The sequence below is a fragment of the Bufo bufo genome, chromosome 1, assembly GCF_905171765.1.
Source record: "Bufo bufo chromosome 1, aBufBuf1.1, whole genome shotgun sequence".
In the NCBI taxonomy this organism is placed as follows: domain Eukaryota; kingdom Metazoa; phylum Chordata; class Amphibia; order Anura; family Bufonidae; genus Bufo; species Bufo bufo.
In genome coordinates this window covers 775,298,714-775,322,411 of record NC_053389.1, presented here as the reverse complement: position 1 = coordinate 775,322,411, position 23,698 = coordinate 775,298,714, and the positions used below count along the sequence as shown (strand labels likewise).

At 40.8% G+C, this 23,698-nt stretch overlaps 1 protein-coding gene across 1 annotated transcript in view; it reads right to left on the bottom strand.

The window, feature by feature from the left end:
• Positions 1-14,474: 14,474 nt before the first annotated feature.
• Positions 14,475-23,698, bottom strand: part of LOC120986335 (chromaffin granule amine transporter-like) — a 156,708-nt gene continuing 147,484 nt past the window's right edge. Inside the window, exon 15 of the mRNA XM_040414858.1 lies at positions 14,475-16,261. Coding sequence (XP_040270792.1) covers positions 16,208-16,261 — 54 coding nt within the window. The 3' untranslated portion in view covers positions 14,475-16,207. The remainder of the gene's footprint in view (positions 16,262-23,698) is intronic.

The following is a 23,698-nucleotide window of genomic DNA, read 5'->3' as shown; positions in this document are numbered from 1 at the left end:
TTTATACAGTAGTGAAAGGTCCTCTTTAAGTTAGGACAGAAACAAGCAGAGTCCTCCAGAATTGATAAATTTTTGAGATCACCAAATTTATGTACCAGGTCGGGTCCAAAAGGGAGGCAGGACATTAATACAAGAAAAAACAATCCCGAACCCAGGCCGGAGGAGACACCTGAGGGGGAACCCCCTGGAGACGGGGAGACTCCTACGGACAACTCCTCCCCATTAGATGAGATTTTATCCATTGTTAAAAACAATTGAAAAGCAATACTAAATATTGCGGTTCAATTGGGGTCAGTACAGACAGACGTTCTTATTATAAAAGATAATTTGAGAAAGATACGAGATAGAAGTAAAGATTTAGAAAACACAGTGAATAATTTGGAGCAAGAAGTGAAGGTATTAAAAGAGGAGAACTCTACAGTAAAAATGGATTATAACTTCCTGGAAAAAAAAAAGGTTTCTTATTGTTTCTTATTGAAAGGCCCCATCGAATCCCTGGTGGTAAATCGATCCCGGGGAGGTCGCCAAAAAAACGTAATTATTAAGATGCTAGCCGCCAGTGATAGAGATATGATCTTGAGGCGAGCACGGGATTCCCCTCCGATCTTGTATAATGGGGGTAAACTCCTCTTCTTCCCTGATTTCTCCAAAGACGTTCAAGATAAGAAAACCGCCTTTAGGACAAGGACATGAAGTACTCTTTTTTTGTATCCAGCCAAGTTAAGGATTATGTTTAATGACTCTGTGTTTTTTTTGATACTCCAGAGCTGGCCACTGATTGGCTGGATAGTAATAATGTTTAAAAATTTGTTGTTCTTCTTTCTCTTTTCTCTTTTTTTTGATTGTCGGAGGTTCGGAGGGGGGGAGTGGGGGAGGGATGGTCCTAGTTAAGAGGTCTGTTTCTTTTAGTCACGGATCAAAGGGGAATCGAGGTTTGGGATTGGGGGGAGGGGGGCTTACAGGGGAGGGTGGGGAAGCTGAGGTCCAACGCTGAGGTGGTGAACGGAGTGAGGCGTGAGGAGGGTGGTACTTGGGCATCCTAGGATTAATTAATAATTATAAGAATACTTACATGGAATGTTCGAGGTCTAGGGTATAAGGTAAAAAGACAGGCGGTATTAGATCTGGTAAGGAGACATCTGCCAGCTATTGTCTGTTTGGTTGAAACTCATTTCTCACAGGAGCGGATACCCCGACTTGGTGGGAAGTGGGCTACACAGGTCTATAACTCCACATACACTACCTATTCCAGTTACAGTATTGATTCACAAACAGATTCATTTTCTATGTTTGGCATCTTAAATGGATAAACAGGGGAGATATGTTTTTCTTCATGGCAGGCTTGATGGAAAGCTATGTATTTTGGCGTTTATCTATATCCCCCTCCGTTTTCTAGGCAGGTACTGAATTGTTTGATGGCCTTTATGGATCAGTGGCCTGATTGCTTGGTGATAGTCAATGGGGACTTCAACTGTGTGATGAACCCAGAGGTGGATAGGATTTGTTCTGGAGGGAATGGGTGTTCCCCGGTCCAGGGGTCCCCCCTGGCTCATTTTTGCCAAGAGGTGGGCCTCGTGGATGTCTGGTAATATCTATTTAGGGAGAAATGAGCTTTTTTCTGTGTCAGTAAATCGGGAAGTTCTATGTCTAGAATTGATCTGACCTTGATAAATAAAGGTTATCTAAACTGTGTCAAACGTATGAAATATGAGGCCATATCTGTTTCAGACCATGTTCCCTTCTCAATAGAGCAATGTATGGGTGGGAATGACTCTAGAGTGAAACCCCCATTTAGATTGAATCCCCATTGGCTATTAATAATTGATAATCACAATCAGATAGAAAAAGATATTATTGCCTTTTGGGATAGGAATTATGCCTCAGCTAAATTTCAATATATTTGGGGCGCGTTCAAAGCATTTATGAGAGGGATTTTTATTAGTACAATTGCAAATCTGAGCAAACGTTATGTTATGAAGGAGAAAGAACTAGAGGAAGCAGCCGCTGTAGGAATGGCTAGGTATGTCAAGGGAAAAACAGAGGAAGGTAGAGAGATTATGAATAGGACAAGCCAGGCTCTTTCAGATTTTCTTCTGGATAAAGCACAACAGAGGCTGTTTTTTAGAGGACAAAAATATTTTTCAGAGGCAGGTCGCCCTGGGAAGATGCTGGCTAGAGTAATAGCAAGCCAGGACTCAAAGAAAGAGATCCGTAGTATTCGCACGTCTGATGGTACTATTGTGGAAGATCAGGAGGGAATATTAGAAGTATTTATAAAATACTTTTCTGAATTATATGAATCAGAGGGTGCCCTCTCAGAGGCTGCGATGGACTCATACTTGGACTCTATTTCCCTTCCGGTTCTCACAGACAGCCAAAAGGAACGTCTGGAGATGGACCTTTGCCCTCAAGAGATAGTGGATGCAATGAAGGCCTGTTCAGGTAATTCTTCCCCCGGATTGGATGGACTCACGTATGAGTTTTATCGTAAATATGGGGAGGTTGTTTTTCCCCATTTGTGGAGAACATTCTCCGATTCAATAAAAGAGGGAGCCCTTCCAGATACAATGACAGAGGCCGCGATAATAGTAATATTAAAGAAGGGTAAAGACCCTAATGAGCTGGGATCCTATAGACCGATTTCTCTCCTTAACACAGATGTTAAACTTTATTCTAAAATCTTGGCTATGAGGCTATCTAGTGTTATGACGTCAATTATACATCCAGACCAAAATGGCTTTATTCCCAACAAGGGGACTCATTATAATGTACATCGTCTTTTCTCTAATATACAGACTTCTGGAGGGCTGTCACGATCTATCTTGTCTAGACGCATCGTCTAAGGCCTTTGATAGAGTTGAATGGGGATTTCTATGGAGAGTGCTTCATAAGATGAGCTTTGGCCCCAGGTTTATTAATATGGTTAAACTTCTTTATAGATCTCCTACTGCAAGACTGAATATAAATGGACATCTTACAAGAAGTTTTCCCATGACTAGGGACACTCGCCAGGGATGTCCTCTTTTATTTGATATTTATATTGAACCCTTGGCTGCCAGGGTCAGACAAGATCCTGGGATTCTAGGGTTTGGGGTATTGGGAACGGAAGATCGCATTTCTTTATATGCTGATGATATTTTATTTTATGTTCAACAGACAAAATCTACTCTGTTAACTACTAGGCAAATAATAAATTCCTTTGGAGAAGCCTCAGGTCTGGATGTAAATTGGGATAAAACTACGATTATGCCACTAGAAACAACAACTATGCCCTTAGATAAATTTTCATTCCCCAATGATAGTCCTTTGAACACTCTAAAAATTGAGGACTCCTTTGAGTATCTTGGTATCACAGTCTCCCCTAGGGTGGAAGATTTTATCCCGCTTAACTTGATGCCATTGATAAATAAGCTAAGGTTAAAAATAACAGCGTTGTTACGTTTACCTTTGTCAAAAGCCGATAGAATATCTTTAGTTAAGATGGTGATTCTCCCTCAGTTACTCTATCTCTTTAGGAATTCTCCAGTTTGGATCCCGGATAAGTATTTTAAGGTAATCGAAAGGATTATTAATGATCTACTCTGGGGGAGGAAACGGGTAAGACTTAGGTTAGAGCATTGGTATAAGCCCCTGGAGAGGGGCTTATACCAATGCCTTGCTTTAAGGGATATTAACCTCCCTTGCTTTAAGGGATATTTTCTAGCTGCACAGTTTTGTTTTCTCCGTGAATGGAAAGACAGCCCACTTTGCAGGGACTTAGTGAACAGATCTCCATATGATAATTTTTTTACTCTACTGGGGTCTGATCAATTGATCAGCCTCACCGGCAGTACATTAAAACTAATCTTTATTGTTTTCACTACTAAAAGAACATACAAGTCTAGGGATCAAAAAGGATTAAAACTATCAGGAAGCGGTCATGTTCAGGATATCAATCTCTGTGGCTAAGGTGTGTTTCACTTCTAACACCTGTGTGACCCTGTGGATATGGATCCCACACTCAGTGCCAACTTTTCATAATAAAGGATCCCTGCACGACCTTCCTGCCTAAAAACTGAAACCTGCTTCCCTACATGTTTCGCCGAGCGATTCGGCGTCTTCAGGGGAAAACTCACAGGTTCAAATGTTGGGGGCGGGGTCTAGGTATTTGACTCCTCGGTTTTCACACACTAGCGCCGTCGGCCAATCACAGTGGCTGTCTCTCATAGGACGCTCATCGTCATGTGTGCTTCACTAAAATCGGGGCTAGGATTAGCTGTAAACGTTTGTGATGTATATGACATCACTCTTAGTGCGCGGCGCGTGCGCCTGGCAGGTGCTGATGTCCGTAGCTCATCGCGTTCTTTCGCGCATGCGCAGTACTTCTAGTTATCCCGATCCTGTTCCCAGGTCATTGCGCATGCTCCAGGTGATAGCCGTTCGTGTCATGTAATTGTTCTATCCTTTATCTGGACTTTAGATCTTTTGGTAATCCATGCATGTCTCTGTTCTATATATTCAGTTGAAGAAGGGGCATGTTATACATTAGGTACGGATGGATGGATTATTTATTACCCTAGCCTCAATGTATATTATATGGAGATAGCGTTGTACTAGACAATGGTGCACTTCATATCTTTTTCAGAGAATATATCATATCATATTACTGGATCAATCTTTCCATATGGTTTTGACCCTAATAGAGAATGATTGATACTGGTGCACATTGTCTGACGCAGTATGCATCTTAACCCTGGGCATATTCTTTTCCTTTTGGGTATATAGAAGGGGGTGATTAACCCTAACCCCCCACATCCTCTATTACTCCATTCCCTACTATTTGTTGACGTGTCTATATATGCCAGTTATGCATGGTTGTCCTAGATCTACCCATTGTAGTTGGTCCGTATTCCTTCGTTTATTGCAGCTGTGCCCATTAAATCCTGATTTAATAGTTATTGCTGTGCTTTCTTTGTTTGACAGGTCGACTCCTGTCTCACCAAAGAACCTGCAACCAAGGCACAGCACATCCAACACTAGAAGGCCATCCGCGAGAGGAGCTACACCGCACCAGGTAAGAGATCACGGTTCTAATATCTTAGACAGTTATCCCTATTAAATATTCATATCCCCTTTGTTTGGCACACAAGTTGCCCACCCCCAGACAGATGATTTAGGGAAGAAATTAATCTGATCCCTATTTTTGACTCCTTACCATCATAATTAATATTATCTCAATTCTGTATAATGACATAGTAGCCAGTAATTCTTATATTTATAGAAAAGATGTGAAGGTAAATCCTTCATTTAGCCCATTTGGGGCCAAAGAACGGAGACGGTAGATCCACCGCGCCTCCTCTTGCTGTAGTTTGCGGTCCACACTGCCATGCCTGGGAGAGCTCCGCACCTTCTGTATCCCCCAAACCTTTAGGCCTTGTGTACTCCCACTGTGACATTCCTGAAGATGTCTAGATAGTGGCGTCTCCTCGGAGGTATTGAGGATGCTAAAGTGTTTGGAGAGCCTTCTCCTCAGTTCCTGAACAGTCTTGCCAATATACAATTTCTTGCACTCACATTGTATACAGTATACCACTCCAGTGCTTTTGCAATTTATGACTTCCCGGATTTTAAACGTTCGCCCATTTTGTGGGTTCATGAACTCTCTTCTAGGGGACATAAATTTACAAAAAGTGCACGCTCCGCATGGGTAGGATCCTGTGGTTTTGAGCCATGTTCCCTTGCTCTTTGATGTCCTCTGAAAATGACTTCGAACCAGCAATTCTTTTAGATTGGGGCCTCGTCTATACGTTATACTCGGCTTGTCAGGAAGTACATGTTTCAAGTCTTTATCCATTCTCAGGATATGCCAATGTTTTCGGAGAACCTCGCAAACCCTTTTGTTTGCACGTCAAATGTGCCTATGCATCTCACGACCCTATCTCCTACTGTTTTCTTTTTAAACAGCAATTCATCTCTGTTGGTATTAGCAGCTTTGTTATATGCTCGGTGCAGGACCTTCTTGGGGTAACCCCTCATTCGGAATCTGCAATAGAGGGCATCGCTTTCCTTTTGAAAGGCCTCGTCATTTGAGCAGTTTCGCCGGGCCCTCAGATATTGACCTACGGGAATGCCTCTTTTTAGCGGTAGGGGATGGTAACTTTGCCAGTGTAAAAGGCTATTTGACGCCGTGGATTTCCTGTACACTTCCGTTTTAATGCCTCCTTCTCCGTCCAAGATGATTTTAAGGTCCAGGAAGCTAATGCTCTCCGTTTGGATGTCCATAGTAAAGATTAGACCTAACTCGTTGTTATTGAGTTTGTCTACAAATTCAGTAAACTGTGTGATCGTGCCCTCCCAGAAAATTAAAATATCATCTATATAACGACCCCAGTAAGAAATTAAATCTGTGTACATTGTATTCTCCTCTGTGAAAACATGTTGGTCTTCCCACCACCCTAGAAATAAGTTGGCGAAACTGGGCGCACAAACCGTCCCCATCGCCGTGCCATGTGTCTGTAAATAATAAGTGCCATCAAACATAAAATAATTATGGGTGAGAAGAAAACGCAAAAGGTGAATAACAAAATCATTGTGATTATAAAAGTGTGTCCCTTTAGTGTATAGATAGTGCTTTACTGCACTTATCCCCTTTTCATGCTCTATACTCGTGTATAGAGCCTCGACGTCGAGGCTCGCTATAAGTGTAGTGGGGCCTATTTGAATGTCTTTTAATTTCCTTACCAAGTCCAACGTATCTTTAATATAGGACGGGAGGATTTCAACAAAGGGGCTTATGAAAAGGTCAACATACGTGCTGATTCCTTCGCACATACTTTCATTCCCGGACACGATGGGTCTGCCCGGTATTGGGTCCCGTTTTTTGTGCACCTTCGGTAGTGCGTAGAAGGTAGCGGTCGTGGGATTTGCATTAAATAGAATTTTATATTCATCTTTGGAGATCAAATTTTCTCCTTTCGCTGTCTTCAAGAGGGCCTCTAGTTCTACTTTATATTTTATTGTGGGGTTGGATTCTAGTTTCTTGTATGTTTTTTGATCTTTTAATAATCTCATGACCATATCTACATAGTCATTTGATTTAAGTATGACTATGTTCCCCCCTTTGTCCGAGGGCTTAATGACCATTCCATCTTTTTTGATCAGATCCTCCAATACCTCTTTTTCATCTGCCGTGAGATTATTAAAGACATCACTCTTTTTGGTTTTGATTTTCTCTAGATCCCTAGTCACTAGGTTGACGAATGTCTCCACATTGGCATATCCTGAGAAGGGAGGAGTATATCGTGATTTAGGACTCAAATCCGTAAGAGGGGCCACAAGGGTAAAGGCTTCGCCTCTGCCCTCTCTATGTAACTCTTCTAAAACACATAAGGCCTCTCTTTCCTTCCTGCCTGGATCTTGTCTCTCCTTTTCTTTAAATTCTTTATGGAGTGCTAGTTTTCTAGCAAATAAATTTACGTCTTTAATCCAGGTAAAACAATTAAATCCTGGAGTAGGGGTAAAGGAAAGGCCCTTGCTGAGTAGAGATTCATATTGGGGTCCTAGATCTGCCCCAGACAAGTTCATAATCTGTAATTTGTTGTTACTCTCTATATTTTCGGCTGGTTGTAACCCCACTTGTCTCTGTCTCTTAATTGTATTCCTGGCACTAAAAAAGACGGTGGCATGGCATTGCTCCCTGATGCCGGCATCTGTGGCATGACTCCCTGTGCACCATGTAGTGAGGAAGAAGAGGATAGAGAGGGCAGGGAGGAGGCCGTTGGTTGTATATTTCCATCTTGTATGTGGGACGTTTGATTTGTCATAGGTGTATTTTGCCATTTCTGATTCGGATTAAATCCGGTGTTGTCCCCTGGATTTTGTGGGTATTTTCTAGTTTGATTACCTCCTCTGTAATGCCTATTTCTCCTTTTCGTGCCGGCTTGGGGGTATCTCGTGTTACCCTCTGACTCAGAGATATCAGATTCTGAGATGTCTGTATAATCTCTCTGTTCTGTCCTCTTAGGATAAAAGGGCCTATTACTATTCGTATTATTATAGATGTATCCAGTCTCAAAATCTCTTCTATCTCTTAAGTACTTTTTGTGCTTCCTCTCTTTTATTTCGGTTTGTAAGTTCTCTATGTTTTTTTGAAGTCTATTCTCCAGTATGGGAAAATCTTGCTGCGACCGAAATGTTTGTATGTCTCCTATTTCTTTTTCTAGTTGTGAGGACAATTTTGTTAGAAGCTTCTTTTCATAGTCGCATATATAAGCCTGCATCCGTAGGGAGTTGTCTGTAAGTAGGTCCTCCCACCCTTTCACAAAGTCAGTATCCCCCTGATGTGCATTAGGGGTAATGCGTATTCGCATACCTCTGTACACAATTTTTTGCTGCAGATATGTCTCCAGGCTAGTGATCTCCCATAGAGATCTGATGTATCTCTTGTAGGTCTGGTTGATCTCTTTAAACGCCTGGGAAATATCTCGGCAATTTAGTGGAAGATTATCACCGGAGAACACTATATTGGCCTCAGATAGAAAGGTTTGACTGTTCAGTTGATTGGAGAGGAACCCTGCCATATCATTTCACTTATATCTCAGCTAAACTACTTTTAAGGGTGCGTACAATGATATAATATACACCCGAAGGCTCAAAAGTGGGGCAGTGTAACCACTAAAACTGGCATGGGTTGCAACCAAGCTATTTTAACACATGCATACAGTGATGCGGTATATTGTATCTCCGAAGGCTCCAAGGCATGGCAGTGTGACCACTGAAACTGGCATAAATTATAGATCCTATGTTGTATTGGGCGGATAAGCCCCTCAATATATCATTTTTAACAAACAAATGGATCCCACAGGAGGTTGCCACGCTAACAATTCAAACAAATGAGAAATAATCATCAGGTGGTCTCTAGGACCTAGCGTGTTTGTGCAGCCTCACCGGCAGTACATTAAAACTAATCTTTATTGTTTTCACTACTAAAAGAACATACAAGTCTAGGGATCAAAAAGGATTAAAACTATCAGGAAGCGGTCATGTTCAGGATATCAATCTCTGTGGCTAAGGTGTGTTTCACTTCTAACACCTGTGTGACCCTGTGGATATGGATCCCACACTCAGTGCCAACTTTTCATAATAAAGGATCCCTGCACGACCTTTTTAGTGAAGCACACATGACGATGAGCGTCCTATGAGAGACAGCCACTGTGATTGGCCGACGGCGCTAGTGTGTGAAAACCGAGGAGTCAAATACCTAGACCCCGCCCCCAACATTTGAACCTGTGAGTTTTCCCCTGAAGACGCCGAATCGCTCGGCGAAACATGTAGAGAAGCAGGTTTCAGTTTTTAGGCAGGAAGGTCGTGCAGGGATCCTTTATTATGAAAAGTTGGCACTGAGTGTGGGATCCATATCCACAGGGTCACACAGGTGTTAGAAGTGAAACACACCTTAGCCACAGAGATTGATATCCTGAACATGACCGCTTCCTGATAGTTTTAATCCTTTTTGATCCCTAGACTTGTATGTTCTTTTAGTAGTGAAAACAATAAAGATTAGTTTTAATGTACTGCCGGTGAGGCTGCACAAACACGCTAGGTCCTAGAGACCACCTGATGATTATTTCTCATTTGTTTGAATTGTTAGCGTGGCAACCTCCTGTGGGATCCATTTGTTTGTTAAAAATGATCAATTGATCAACTCCGATAGGGAATTTAGATCAGCTAGGAATCTTTTTAGGAAGTCTTGGTATTCTATTAGACAATGGTGTGGATTGAAAGGTTCATTAGGATGCACTCCCTTATGGCATAACCAGCACTTTCGAACCTTAGATGAATTAGCTAAGGAACAATATTGGCAAAAAAGGAATATTTTTTATTTGACACAGGTAGTAAGTAATGGAGATATTATTTCATTTGTAGAATTATCACAGCGAAAAATCACAGAAATGATTATGGTTTCGTTATTTACAGTTAAGATCGGCACTTTTGAGTATAAAAGAAAAAAACAGGTTTCATATACACACTTCAGCACAATTTAATGAGTGGATAGGGAACTCGGAACACAAGTTGAAGATTTCTCACTTTTATAAAAATTTACCTATAACTCAATTTGGAGGGGTTTCTTCTGCTGGCCAGAGGACTTGGCAACATGAGTGCCAGAAAAAATATATACCGTATTTATCGGCGTATAACACGCACAGGCGTATAACACGCACCTTCATTTTAAGAGGGAAATTTCAGGAAAAAAAAATGCACATATGGGAATTAGCATGTTAGCACTTTGTATAATTATTTTATAATTACCATATATTTTATCTGTTAATACCGTAAGTTGTTACGGTAATTCGTTAAGTTGTTACGCCGTACACTTCACTACTTTACTTGTACCTGACGGGTACAAGTTCTCCTGCCTCAGACAGCAAACTCTCGCGAGTGAGTCTGCAAACTCTCACAGTGCAGAGCGTTACCGTGGTTACGCTCCGACGGCCGCGAGAATTAGACGTGAGGAAGGCGCGGGTTGCCTGGGCTTGCCGTTGCCTACTGATTGCCGTTACTCACACTCCACACGCTGTTACTGATCCACTCGCTGCTGTGCGGTATGTACCTACATTATATCGGCGGTGTATATGGTGTATACGGTACTTGTTAATACTGTAAAAACATGGCTTCTTAACATTATATTGGCGTATAACACGCATACATCATTTGCCCCCTATTTTCAGGCGGAAAAAGTGCGTGTTATACGCCGATAAATACGGTAATGTCTTTTCAGGATAGATGACTGCGTATGCAGTTCTCCTGGATACCGCTCAAAAAATGAAGCACAACAAGAAGAAGGGGAGCAGTAACAAGTAAAACTTAGCTTTTAATATGTCAATTCTCCCTAGACAAGGAAAAAAAGACCCCTTACAAACATGAATATACACAAAAAAATATATGGGACCTAAATTGGTGTGACAACAATTGTCCACACACCAAGTCAGGTGTCGTCCTCCCTAGGCCTGTGAACTAAGTCATAAAAGCCCATGGAGGACAAACCGTAAAGTCCCTTTATCCTGATCCCAAAGAAAGGGTACCGGAACTATGGAGACACAAAAAATAGAATGGTCTTACCAGTTTTTTGAAAAAGCCTCACTTATTTACAACGTGTAATGTGTTGGTACAGGAGGTGGTCACGTGCAGCAGGCTGGTCATTCCCAGATGTCCAGTGGGTAAAGGAGACATCCGAAACTTCAATCAGACCTAGTAGTAGAGTAGCCTCAAAGAGAGAAACCCTAGTACAACCCTGCTTGACCTATTTGGCCCTGGTGACCTAACACGGGGTCTGTGCCCCGCAAGGGGTGGCCCCGTCCGCAACCTTGCCCTGATAAGGAGTCCCTATGTAACCCTAGTACAGGGTGACCAGAGACTGAACTCGAGCTTCCAAGGCAAGGAAAAAAATAATATAGTGCGTACAAAAAATAGTGGTAGGTTGTGGTGGCTCACTAGCAAGTAGTTAAGGTATGGTGCTGCAAGCTCATATAGAGGGAATCACCCCACCCTCTCTTAAAAGGCAAATGTAGTAATAGAAAAATGAGCGAGCACTCATACACTTGGCAACCAGATTGACATGTGCAGAAAATATTTATTAAATCCCCATAAAATACAAGTAATAAAATTTATAAGAACAATGTAGCAATAATATACAACATTACAATCACATATATTGTGGTAGATATGATCGATACTATATTCGATAAAAATATATTCAATAGAAAATTCAATGTTGAAATATTCGATAGAATATTCGATACCACTCAATAGTGTCGATAAATTCAATAATATATATCACACCAAAAAACTTCAAGTATATGCTGTTATTTGGGAAAGAGGGGGTATTATCTTCTAGAGCTCTATCCCAATTTGGGAAACTGAATGTCACTGAAAATGCTGTAGGTGTATTCACTGGGAGTGCAATATGTTCATAAAGTGTCCACAGGAATCCTGATGATGTGAAAAGTCTCTTATAGCATATCCTTTTAAGGTCGATATGAGCTTTGAATCGAAGAAAACTTTAAATCGATATTTGGCTTACTGTCTAGCGTCTGCTGTCTCCTTATTGCTTCAATGGAGCTTTAAATATTTGCCGGCTTATTCAGTCGCTCCATACAGCAAGCTGGTTTAAATTTCGCGGGAGTTCCAAAGATCGCGGGAGTTGCCACTCTGTTCCGAAATTTCCTTCGGTGCAGCTTTCGACGATAAGAATAGTTAATCCTTTACTGGAGAAATTTTCTTTTGTATGGCCATACAGTATTATCGAAGGCTTTTCAATGCAGGTACATCACTTGTTTGACCATACGCGTTTCGGGTAGATTCACTCTCCCTTCCTCAGTGGTCGCCACTGAGGAAGGCCATACAGAATAGTATTGTATGGCTCCTACTTATCTACCTATTATCAATCAAAGAAAAAAGGGGTCATAACAAAAGCCCCTCATTGCAAGGTAGAAAAGTGATAGTGAGGCATGTAGTATGATACACGGTCCTACTGGAGCGGCGTATTGCAGGCGTCCAGGGTCGTGGGCATAGAGGTTCACCTTGCCACCATCACATATGCACGCCTGGTCAGAAAATGATGGGTGTATTTCTAGCTTAAATTGCACACTGACTAATACAGATGTTGTAGATTGCCAAAAAAGTCTTTTTTTGGTAACAGAATATGAAAGCTGTATTTATTAAACTTGAATTTAATACTTGCAGATCTGGAAAATACTGTTTTTTGAAAATAAAAGTGTGTTTTTAAAACCCCAGAAAATGATGGGTGTATTTCTACCTTAAATTGCACACTGACTAATCCAAATGTTGTTGTTTGCCCAAAAAAATGGTGATTTGCAATGTCCCAAAAGCTCAGATGCAGTGCTGGTGCACTGTGCTTGCATAAAATGGCCGCCGCCGCCACCCACCTAACAGAATTATAAAAGTACATTTTTTTTTTGGTCAATGGCCTCAGGGCAGGGTAAAACGATTGTGTCCTGCACCCACACAACTATTTCTAGGGAAGAAGCCAGATCACTGGCGAAACGGCGTTGGGTCAGGAGGTGGCTGAGAGATCGACACACCACTCAGGGTATGCTTATCATTTTTTCTTTTAATCACCAAGTTTGTTTATCCTCACATTTGCCTCCAATTCCTTTTGTTTGGGGCTCATTGTCCTGAGGTTTCTTGGTGACCAGTATCTGATTAATGTATTTTTTCCCTGACTTCTGGTGTGCTGACCTCCCAGCTCCTCCTTGGGTCCTATTCCTCTCCTTTGTATTCCACCTTTGTGCTGCCTTCTTTACCATCATGTATGTATTTTTATATTGTCAATAAAGTTTATTTATATTTACTATGCGAAGATTTTTGTGCTAATTTTTTGGTGACAACTATTTCTAGGAAGATCGCCGAGTTAGATTCTCTCCCTGAAATCACCAGTCCAGCAGCATCCTCTCCCTACACTTGTAACAGCAGAGTGACGTGCAGCGCTAAACTCATTTGCATAAACATGGGAAAGACATGAAAATAATGTTTCAGCTGAAAAAACAAGGCAGATTCTGCTAATTTGCATGTCTTGCCCATGTTTATGTAAATGAGTTTAAATGACAAAACAGTATAGTAAGGTGTTACTACATCTGTAGTTGCTCCTTTCTTAGATTTCACTGAGGGTCACATGACCTGTGATGTCAGCTTCTCTCCCTGCTCTGATAATGTTTTGTGCACAAGCCTGAGAGAGCAGATATGTGTCTGTACACGAGACATTACTGTGCTGGCCATGCCCCCCTGCACTGGCTGACATGCTGCTGTCTGCCCTGTGTCTCCCTTCCCACTGAAAACTTCAGGAAAGATTAACCTCTTCAGGTGCACAGACTCAGGGCTAAAGGCTTTACTGAGTTGCTGCAGGCAGTGAGGAGACAAATGCTGGGCACAGAAGCTGACAAAGAAGTTCTGCAGAGCATTGCACAAGAATAGGTAGAAGTATCCCAGCAGTCAGACATGTCACTCAGGGCAGAGATTGTTGTTATTGCAGGTAAACAAAAGGCCAGAAGAGAACCAGGGAAATGAGGAAATAGAATGTTTTTACCGAAAACTTGCTTAGTTCAGTTATATGTTACTGCCCATCAGATTTATAGTGCTATATATTTTTTTCATAACTCAGACAACCGCTTTAAGGCATATTTTTTAGAATGCTTGCTTAGAACAAGACACTTTTTTTTGTTATAACATGTTGTGTGTTTAAACACTATCTGCACCCAATAAGGGACAATTTATGGAACGTTTTATAATTTTAAAAAAGCATAACAAATGTTTGTTAACACTGTTACCCATAGCTATACATAGTGGATCTCAATGAATTAGAATATCATCAAAAAGTTAATTTATTTCAGTACTTCAATTTAAAAAAATGAAACTGATAAATTCATTACATACAGAGTGATCTATTGCAAGTGTTTTTATTTATTTTTTATTGTTGATGATTATGGCTTACAGCTAATATAAACCCAAAAGTCAGTATCTCAGAAAATCTGAATATTGTGAAAAAGTTCAATATTGTAGACTCGTGGTGTCAGACTCTAATCAGCTGATCAACACAAAGCACCTGCAAAGGTCATGGGAAGACTGCTGACTTGTCAGTTGTCCAGAAGACAGTCACCGACACCTTCCACAAGGAGAGTAAGCTACAAAAAGTCATTGCTAAAGAGGCTGGCTGTTCAGAATGCTGTATCCAAGCATATTAATGGAAAGTTGAGTGGAAAGAAAAAGTGTGGTAGAAAAAGGTGCGCAAGGAACAGGGATAACCACACACTTCAAAGTATTGTCAAGAAAAGGCCATAAAGAATTTGGGGGAGTGGACTGTGGCTGGAGTCAGTGCTTCAAGAACCACCACACACAGACATATCTAAGACATGGGCTAGAGCTGTCGCATTCCGTGTGTCAGGTCACTCATGACCCAGATACAACAACATCAGAAGCATCTTACCTGAGCTAAGGAGAAAAAGGACTGGAGTGTTGCACCATGGTTCAAAGTCCTGTTTTCTGTTGCAAGTAAATTTTGCATTTCAATTTGAAATCAAGGTACCGGAGTCTGAAGGAAGAGTGGAGAGACATGTGGAAAGTTTCCACAGTCAGTGATGGTTTGGGGAACCATGTCTTCTGCTGGTGTTAGTCTAATATGTTATATCAAGTCCAAAGTCAGCGCAGCAGACTACCAGGACATTTTAAAGCACTTCCTGCTTCTCTCTGCTGACAAGCTTTATGGAGATGCTGATTTCATTTTCCAGCAGAACTTGGCAACTGCCCACACTGTCAAAAGTATCACTACTGGTTTAATAACCACAATATCACTGTGCTTGATTGGCCACCAAATTTGCTTGACCTAAATCCCTCAGAGAAAATGCAGACGATCTGAAGGCCGCTATCAAAGCAACCTGGGCTTCCATAACACTTCAGCAGTACCACAGGCTGACTGACTTCATTCCACGCCGGTGGCAGTAGAACCCAAAAACCAGAATGTGTCCCAAAGGGAAGAAAGGTGTGGGGAGTGACAGAGTAAGTGAGTACCACTACCACCATTCTTGCTACTGTCACTCCTATCGTGCTCTCCTCCCCAAAGGCACACTGCAGCATTTGGTGATTTTAATAAATTACAACAAAAAATAAGTAAAATATTCTTAATATTACAGACAGTGTTGGATTTTGATTATATTATTAAGATGTATTCTGGTTCTGTACAACTTTTGTAGAACTTCTGTACTGTTGACGCTACCATACCTCTGTATACCTCAAATTCCATACGTGTTGTTCTTCTTCAGATGTGCTACATTGAACACTGTGCGACCCTAAAGGGGTTGCTCAGGAAAAACATGGCTGCTCTCTTCTAAAAACAGTGCACAGTTTGTGTGTGGTATTATGACAGCCAGTATCCTTTAATGGAGAGAAGATCCAGTACCAGATAGTAACCATGACCACCCATGTGGAGCTGTTTCTGGAAGAAGTAACCCATATTTTCCTCATCCTAAACAACCCCTTTCCTAAAGTTTGGGTGTAAAGTGCTGCTTGGTTGAAGCACTGCAAGGATTCTTGGCCTGCTAATAATCTGAAGGCTTCTATATATGAAATATGTCAGCAGGGGATCCTCATAGTCCTATTGGGGGGGGGGGGGGGTGATCTCTTCTACTGTGGTAAGAGAATGGTAGAGCTGGGGTAGTTTTCATTGGTCCATGTAGGTCTTGGTTTCCATAGGACATTCTTGGCTTAGGATGGCCTGAAAACAAAAGATAAGTTAGGTTACAAAAAAAAAACAGTAATATCTACTATATAGCGATGAGCCATCCTCAGAGGGTCTGGCAGCGACTTACTCCCCTTCTCCCCATTCAGAACAAAGGCATGCTCAGCTGAACCAGGAGTGCATGTGAATTTTGGAATCAGGAGTAGCAGCTGTTAGGGCTCATGCACACAACCGTATGTATTTTGCAGTCCGCAAAACACGGATCTGCCAAAAATACGGATGACATCTGTGTGCATACCGTATTTTGCGGAACGGAACAGCTGGCCCCTAAAAGAACAGTCCTATCCTTGTCTGTAATGCGGACAATATTATGACATGTTCTATTTTTTTGCGGAACGGACATACAGACATGCGGAAACGGAATGCACATGGAGTAACAGTTTTTTTGTGGACCCATTAATATGAATGGTTCCGCATACAGCTCTTCAAAAAAAAGGAAACGGACACAGAAAGAAAATACTTTTGTGTGCATGAGCCCTTGGTCGAATGAGCATTTAGATGACAGCTATGAAGAGTGTATGGTCAGATATAGACCAGCAATTTGTGCTCTGCAGGTTCAACCATTGACTCCCATTTCAGAGAGGGGAAAAAGAAAACAATGTTTCCTATTCTTTAACCCCTTCAAGACCAAGCCAGTTTTCACCATAAGAACCAAGCCACATTTTGCAATTCTGACATGTGTCATTTTATGTGGTAATCACTCGGGAATGCCTTTACTTATCCAAGTGATTCTGAGATTATTTTCTCATGACATATTGTACTTCATGTTAATGGTAAATTTGAGTCAATATGTTTTACCTTTATTTTATGAGAAAGCAGATAAATTCACATTTAGGAAATAGTGAATTTTTCAAATTTGCCATAAATTTGGGATAAAAAAAAAATATATAGTTATTACATAACATTCCCCATATGTCTACTTTATGTTGGCATAATTTTTTTAAATGTCATTTTATTATTGGGACATTCAAAGTCTTTGAATTTCAGAAGAAAGTTTGAAATTTCCCAATTTTTTTTCCAAACCCACTTGGTACTAATTCAGTTATGAAGTCATTTTGTGGGTCTTACATAGTAGAAATCACCCATAAATTACTCCATTTTAGAACCTACTCAAATTTTTTAAAACTGATTTTACAAAATGTGTTAACCCTTTGTTCCATAAGAATTAAAGGAAAATGGAGGTGAAATTTAAAAAATTCTTCTTTTTTTTTGCTGATTTTCCATTTTTATACATTTTTGTTCTGTAAAACAGCAAGGGTTAACAGCCAAACAAAACTCATTATTTTTACCCCGATTCTGCAGTTTAAAGAAACACCCCATATGAGGTTGTAAACTGCTGTATGGGCACACGGCAGGGAGTAAAAAGGAAGGAGTGCCATATGAAATGTAGAAGGCAGATTTCACTGGGATAATTTTATGTCGCATTTAAAGACCCCTTGATGCACCCATACAGTAGAAACTCCAAAAGAGTGACCCCATTTTGGAAACTACTGGATAAGGTGACAGTTTTATTAGTAATATTTTGGTGTACATATGATTTTTGATTGCTCTATATGCTTCTTATGAGGCAAGATAACCACAAAATGGCTGTTCTGGCACCGTTTTTATTTTTTACGGAGTTCTCCTGACTATTCTGTGTTGTTTTTATAGAGCAGGTTGATACAAATGTGACAATACCAAATGTGTATTTTTTTGTTTCAGTTTTGCATAATAATAATAAAGCATTCATGAAAAAAAATCATGTTTTTTTGTCTTCATTTTCTGAAAGCTACATTTATTTATTTTTTCTGCTGATTGTCTAGTGCAGGGGCTTTTTTTTTTTGCAGGAAGCACTGACCTTTTCATTGGTATTATATTTGGGTACATATGTTTTTTTAATCATTATCACTTTTTTGGCACAGTTTTTATAAAAAAAATTTACATTGTTCACCTGACGGGGTAGATCAAGTGACATGTTTATAGAGCTAGTCGTTACGGATGTGATGATACCTAACATGTATTTGTATTTTATTTTTTTATTAAACTTTACACAGTAAAAGCATTTTTGAACAGAAAAAAAGGAGTCAGAGAGGGAGCTGGGCTGCAATTCTCAAATATAGAGTGTATAAGCAAGGCGGCACTCGCCATTTGTAGAATAAGAATCCTTTATTCGTCTAAACAGACATATACATACATGGCAGGGGCAGACAAACTTCCATGCAGTTAAAGGCGACGGCCGTTTCGCGCGATTGCACTTCTTCTGGACACTGACGTAGTCACGTCCCACAGGTGCTCATTTTATATGCTGCCCTGCACCATTATTATGGTAATCAAAGAAACAGATTTCATCACAATGCAGCATATATCCTAGTGTGTATATCTAACATTTAAAAATAAGCAACAGTAATCAAGAGATCGCTAGCACAAATATTAACAACTTTCTAGAGAAAAACGCTGAGGTCATTTTTATAGAATGTGTCTGCAGATAAGAACCATTTGGCCCATCTAGTCTGCCCAATACTGAAAAAAAAAACGCTGAGGTCATTTTTATCATTTAAGCCCAATGGACCCAAAGCTCTTGTTGGAATGATCCATCTCGCCTCTTTTTGTAACAGCAGGCGGTGCCTATCACCACCTTGTGGAGGAGGGGGTACATATTCAATACCTGAAACATAGAAACATAGAAACATAGAATGTGTCGGCAGATAAGAACCATTTGGCCCATCTAGTCTGCCCAATATACTGAGTACTATGGATAGTCCCCGGCCCTATCTTATATGAAGGATAGCCTTATGCCTATCCCATGCATGCTTAAACTCCTTCACTGTATCTGCAGCTACCACTTCTGCAGGAAGGCTATTCCATGCATCCACTACTCTCTCAGTAAAGTAATACTTCCTGATATTACTTTTAAACCTTTGCTTAAACAGTCTGTGTTACCTCTGTGTGTTTGCCTTACATGATTTATCAATCTCGGGCATTCTTTTCCAGATTTAACGGATGTTCAAATGTTCTCTAAATCTTTCATAGATACATCTAATGGTTTTACCCACATAAAATCATCCACATTACCATTGACACATTACCAGATATACAATGTATGTGCTTTTACAAGTTATGACACTATTAAGGGTACATTCACACGACCGTATAATGTTATCCGCATCCGTTCCGCATTTTGCGGAATAGATGTGGATCCATTCATTTCTATGGGTGAATAAAATGTGCGGACAACGTTCAGTATGTTGTCCGCATCCGTGTTTCCGCATTTCTAGTCGGCAAAAATATGAAGCTTGTCCTACTATTGTCCGCACAGATCGGTCCGCAGCCCCATTCAAGTCAATGGATCCGCAAATTATGGATGACATCCGGAATGGTTTCCGTATGTCATCTGTTTTTTGCGGATCCGTTTCCGTATTTTTGAAGGCCTTAATAAATCTTTTTCCTTCCATTTTTTGCGGACCGTAAAAAAAACCGGAAGTCATACGGAATACAAACGGAAGTCATTTGTCCGCAAAATGCGGACACGTGGTTCCGTTATTTGTGGACCGCAAAACGGAAAGGATTACACACGGTCGTTTGAATGTACCCAAACTTTGTGGTAAATACCCCCGAAATGCAGGATTTTGTTTTGAGCATTGTACCTACAGAAGGCACAGTTTCCACATTTGAAGTCTCCTTTTGGTCTCCTATCTTGTAACCAATTTTTGTTCTTCTTTTCTACATATCTACTCCTCACCAGCATGTCTTTTATAGTATGGCTTCTTCTGAATGCTACTATTGGTCTATTTTTGGTGTAATCTTCCAGGCTAGTATCTCTTTTCAAGATATCCCAATTCCTCTGTATTATTTTACTTATATTTTATGCCATCAGGCAATATCTAAAGGAAAAGACAAATCTCTTTTGATCTCTCTTATTATTCCCTTTTCTTTTATTATTCCTCTTTAATAGATCTTGCTGGGAAATTCAGCCTTTTCTATAGCTAATTCAAGGACTTCATTCGGATAACCTCTCTCCAACAATCTTTCCTTTAATTCTAAAGCTTGTGTTTCGTAACCCATTTCAGTGCTATTTATTCTTCTTAGGGATTGTTCACACGAACGTATTTTACGTTCCATATACGGGCCGTTTTCTGCGTTTCTCATACGGTCCGTGTAAGGAACAATTCATTTCAATGGTTCCGCAAAAGATGCGGACAGCACTTTGTGTGCTGTCTGCATCCGTTGCTTCGTTCCGTGGCCCCGCAAAAATTATGAGTCCTGTTCTATTCTTGTCCGTTTTGCTGACAAGAATAGGCATTTCTATAATAGGCCTCCTGTTCCTTTCAGCAAATTGCGGAAGGCACACGGACGGCATCCGTTTTTTGCGGATCCGCAATTTGCGGACCGCAAAAAACGGCACGGTTGTGTGAACGAGCCCTTAACCTGACATATTGGCAATAAGGAACAGATTTTCTTACACTCATAGGATGAAAGCTGTCGTGGTGCAGCAAGGAGTTGGTCACTGTGGGCTTATGATAACCCTCCGCGACCAACTCATCGCCCCTCACTATGACAGCCACATCCAAGAACTGCAAGCTTTGGTTGCCATAATTACAGGTGAACTTCATATTCATATCGTTCTTCTCATTTAAAAAGGTTACAAACTCAGCACATTGTCATTCATTTCCTGACCACACTACAAAAATGTCATCGACATACCTCAAGAATGTTTTTATGTAACACAGGAATGGATTATCCACCGAAAAGATAAATCTATCATCAAACCTTGCCAAGTATATATTCGCAAATGTGCATGACACCGGTGTCCCCATGGCCGTACCGTGTTTTGTTTGTACCACTGCTCTACAAATTTTAATACATTGTTGGTAAGAATAAATTTTAAACCTTCTTTGATAAAATGACAAAACAAATCACTTTTTCTGGTATTGCCCAATATATCCATTACTGACGCAATCGCTGCCCTATGTGGTATACGGGTATAGAGATTTTCTAAATCTGAGGAGACCAAACTATACTCTCCCTGCCACTGAAACTCTCAGTGCCAGCAGGAAGTCGTTGGTATCTCTCACATATGCAGGGGCTGTTTTTAACACTGGTCTCAATAACCAGTCAATTTATTTAGACAGAGGTTCGGTCGCCGAGCTCGGCGACTTGTGTATCTTACCACAAAGGCTTAGTGGGGAATTGAGGTATTAATTTTTATGCCATGCGGTTCGAGATAAGTCTTTCTTCACATACTTCAGGATAAGATATTTCAATTGATGTTGTATCTCTATTACTGGGTCACCGTGTATACTTTCGTATGTATCCTCATCTCTCCGATGTCTCAATGATTCCTCAACATAGTATTGTCTAGTCATAAGAACCACATTACCCCTCCTTGTGCAGTAATTTCTTTTAAGACCTGTTGGTGGAAAATATCCACACCACCACCAGCCACCAAGGGGGCAAAAAATGTGGACCTAACACCCCCTGTAAATTCATATGTATCTTCATTATCAACATCAGTCAACTCCATATCTGTTAGCAACTCCAAACATAATCTTTCCTCTTCATTAAATTTAGTTGAAATATTAACAGTCAACGGATCCCAATAAAAAGAAAGACGGTCCAGCTTCACTGAAAAATACTTGAGGCTTTATTTAATCCCGTGCAGATAAAAACCAACATACAGCAATGCAGAAAATGTGGATCCTTAGTCATGATGTGCATCAGTAGGAGGTGAAGTCGAGACTAAATAGTAGACCACCAGGAACAGGTGATCACAATCAGGTACAGGACACACCTCCTGATGACATCCTCCACAGATAAAGTGCATAACAATTACAACATGCCAAAAAAGACATAGAAAGTAAGATAAAATTTACAAAATGCAATAAAATAGAAATATTAACAGTCAGCGCACGTACAAAAAGAAAAAAAAGCAATTGTGCCCAAAAAAATGTGGAGGGGGCGTCCCCACTCCAGGCAGTATTGGAGTGGAGACGTCCTCTACCAGACCCCACTTTACTGTATGGCCATGATAATGCAGCATATCTCCCCCCCCCCCCCCCCCCCCGAGGTGATCCTGCCTATAACCGCCTGTACAAAATCAGGCCTGTCATCGATCACTTTGGGGCCAAATTTTTGGAGGCCTATGTACCTGGAAGGGAGGTCGCTGTTGACGAGTCTCTCATTGCAAGAAACCCCCACATGGCACACCATTTAGGAAACTAGACCACTTGTTATGTACCTTGAGAGATCTAGTTTCCTAAATAGTGTGCCATGTGGGGGTTTCTTGCTGTTCTGGCACCATGGGGGCTTCCTAAATGTGACATGCCTCCCAAAAAACATTTCAGCTAAATTCTCTGTCCCAAATCCCAATGGCGCTCCTTCTTTTCTGAGCTGTGAAGTTCACCCCCAGATTACTCTACATCCACATATGAGGTATTTTCTGACTCGGGAGAAATTGGGCTATGAATTTTGTGGCACTTTTTCTCCTTTTAACACTTGTAAAAATGAAATAAAAGGAGGAAATACAGACTGTTTAAGCTTTTCAGGTATTGAATATGTACCCCCGCCTCCACAAGGTGGTGATAGGCACCGCCTGCTGTTACGAAAAGAGGCGAGATGGATCATTTGAACAAGAGCTTTGGGTCCAGTGGGCTTAAATGATAAAATGACCTCAGCGTTTTTCTCTAGAAAGTTATTAATATTTGTGCTAGCGATCTGTTGATTACTGTTGCTTGTTTTTAAACGTTAGATATACACACTAGTATATATGCTGCATTGCAATGAAATCAGTTTCTTTGATTACCATAACAATGATGCAGGGCAGCATATAAAATGAGCACCTGTGGGACGTGACTACGTCAGTGGCCAGAAGAAGCGCAATCGCGCGAAATAGCTGTCGCCTTTGACTGCATGGAAGTTTGTCCGCCCCTGCTATGTATGTACAGTGCTGCCCATAATTATTCATACTGCAGGCAAATTTTGACTTAAAGTTACTTTTATTCAACCAGCAAGTAATTTTTTGACGGGAAATGACATAGGTGTCTCCCAAAAGATAAGACGATGTACAAGAGGCATTATTATGGGAAAAAAAACATTTCTCAGCTTTTATTTACATTTGAGCAAAAAATACAAGATGTTCCGCACTGTGGAAAATCTCAGAGGACGTGGTCGGAAGCCAAAAGTGAAACCTGTGCTGTCCAGGAGGATAGTTAGAGAGTTGAAAAAGAATCCAAGGATCACCACCAAGGCCATCCTGGTGAATCTGGGCTCTGCTGGTGGCAATGTCTCAAGGCAGACAATCCAACGGATACTGTACAATGCAGACCAAGGAGGACGCCACTTCTCCAGATAAGGCACACAAAAGCTCGCTTGGCCTTTGCAAAAGCTCATCTGGACAAAGAAGAAGACTTCTGGTCTTCTGTGTTATGGTGAGATAAA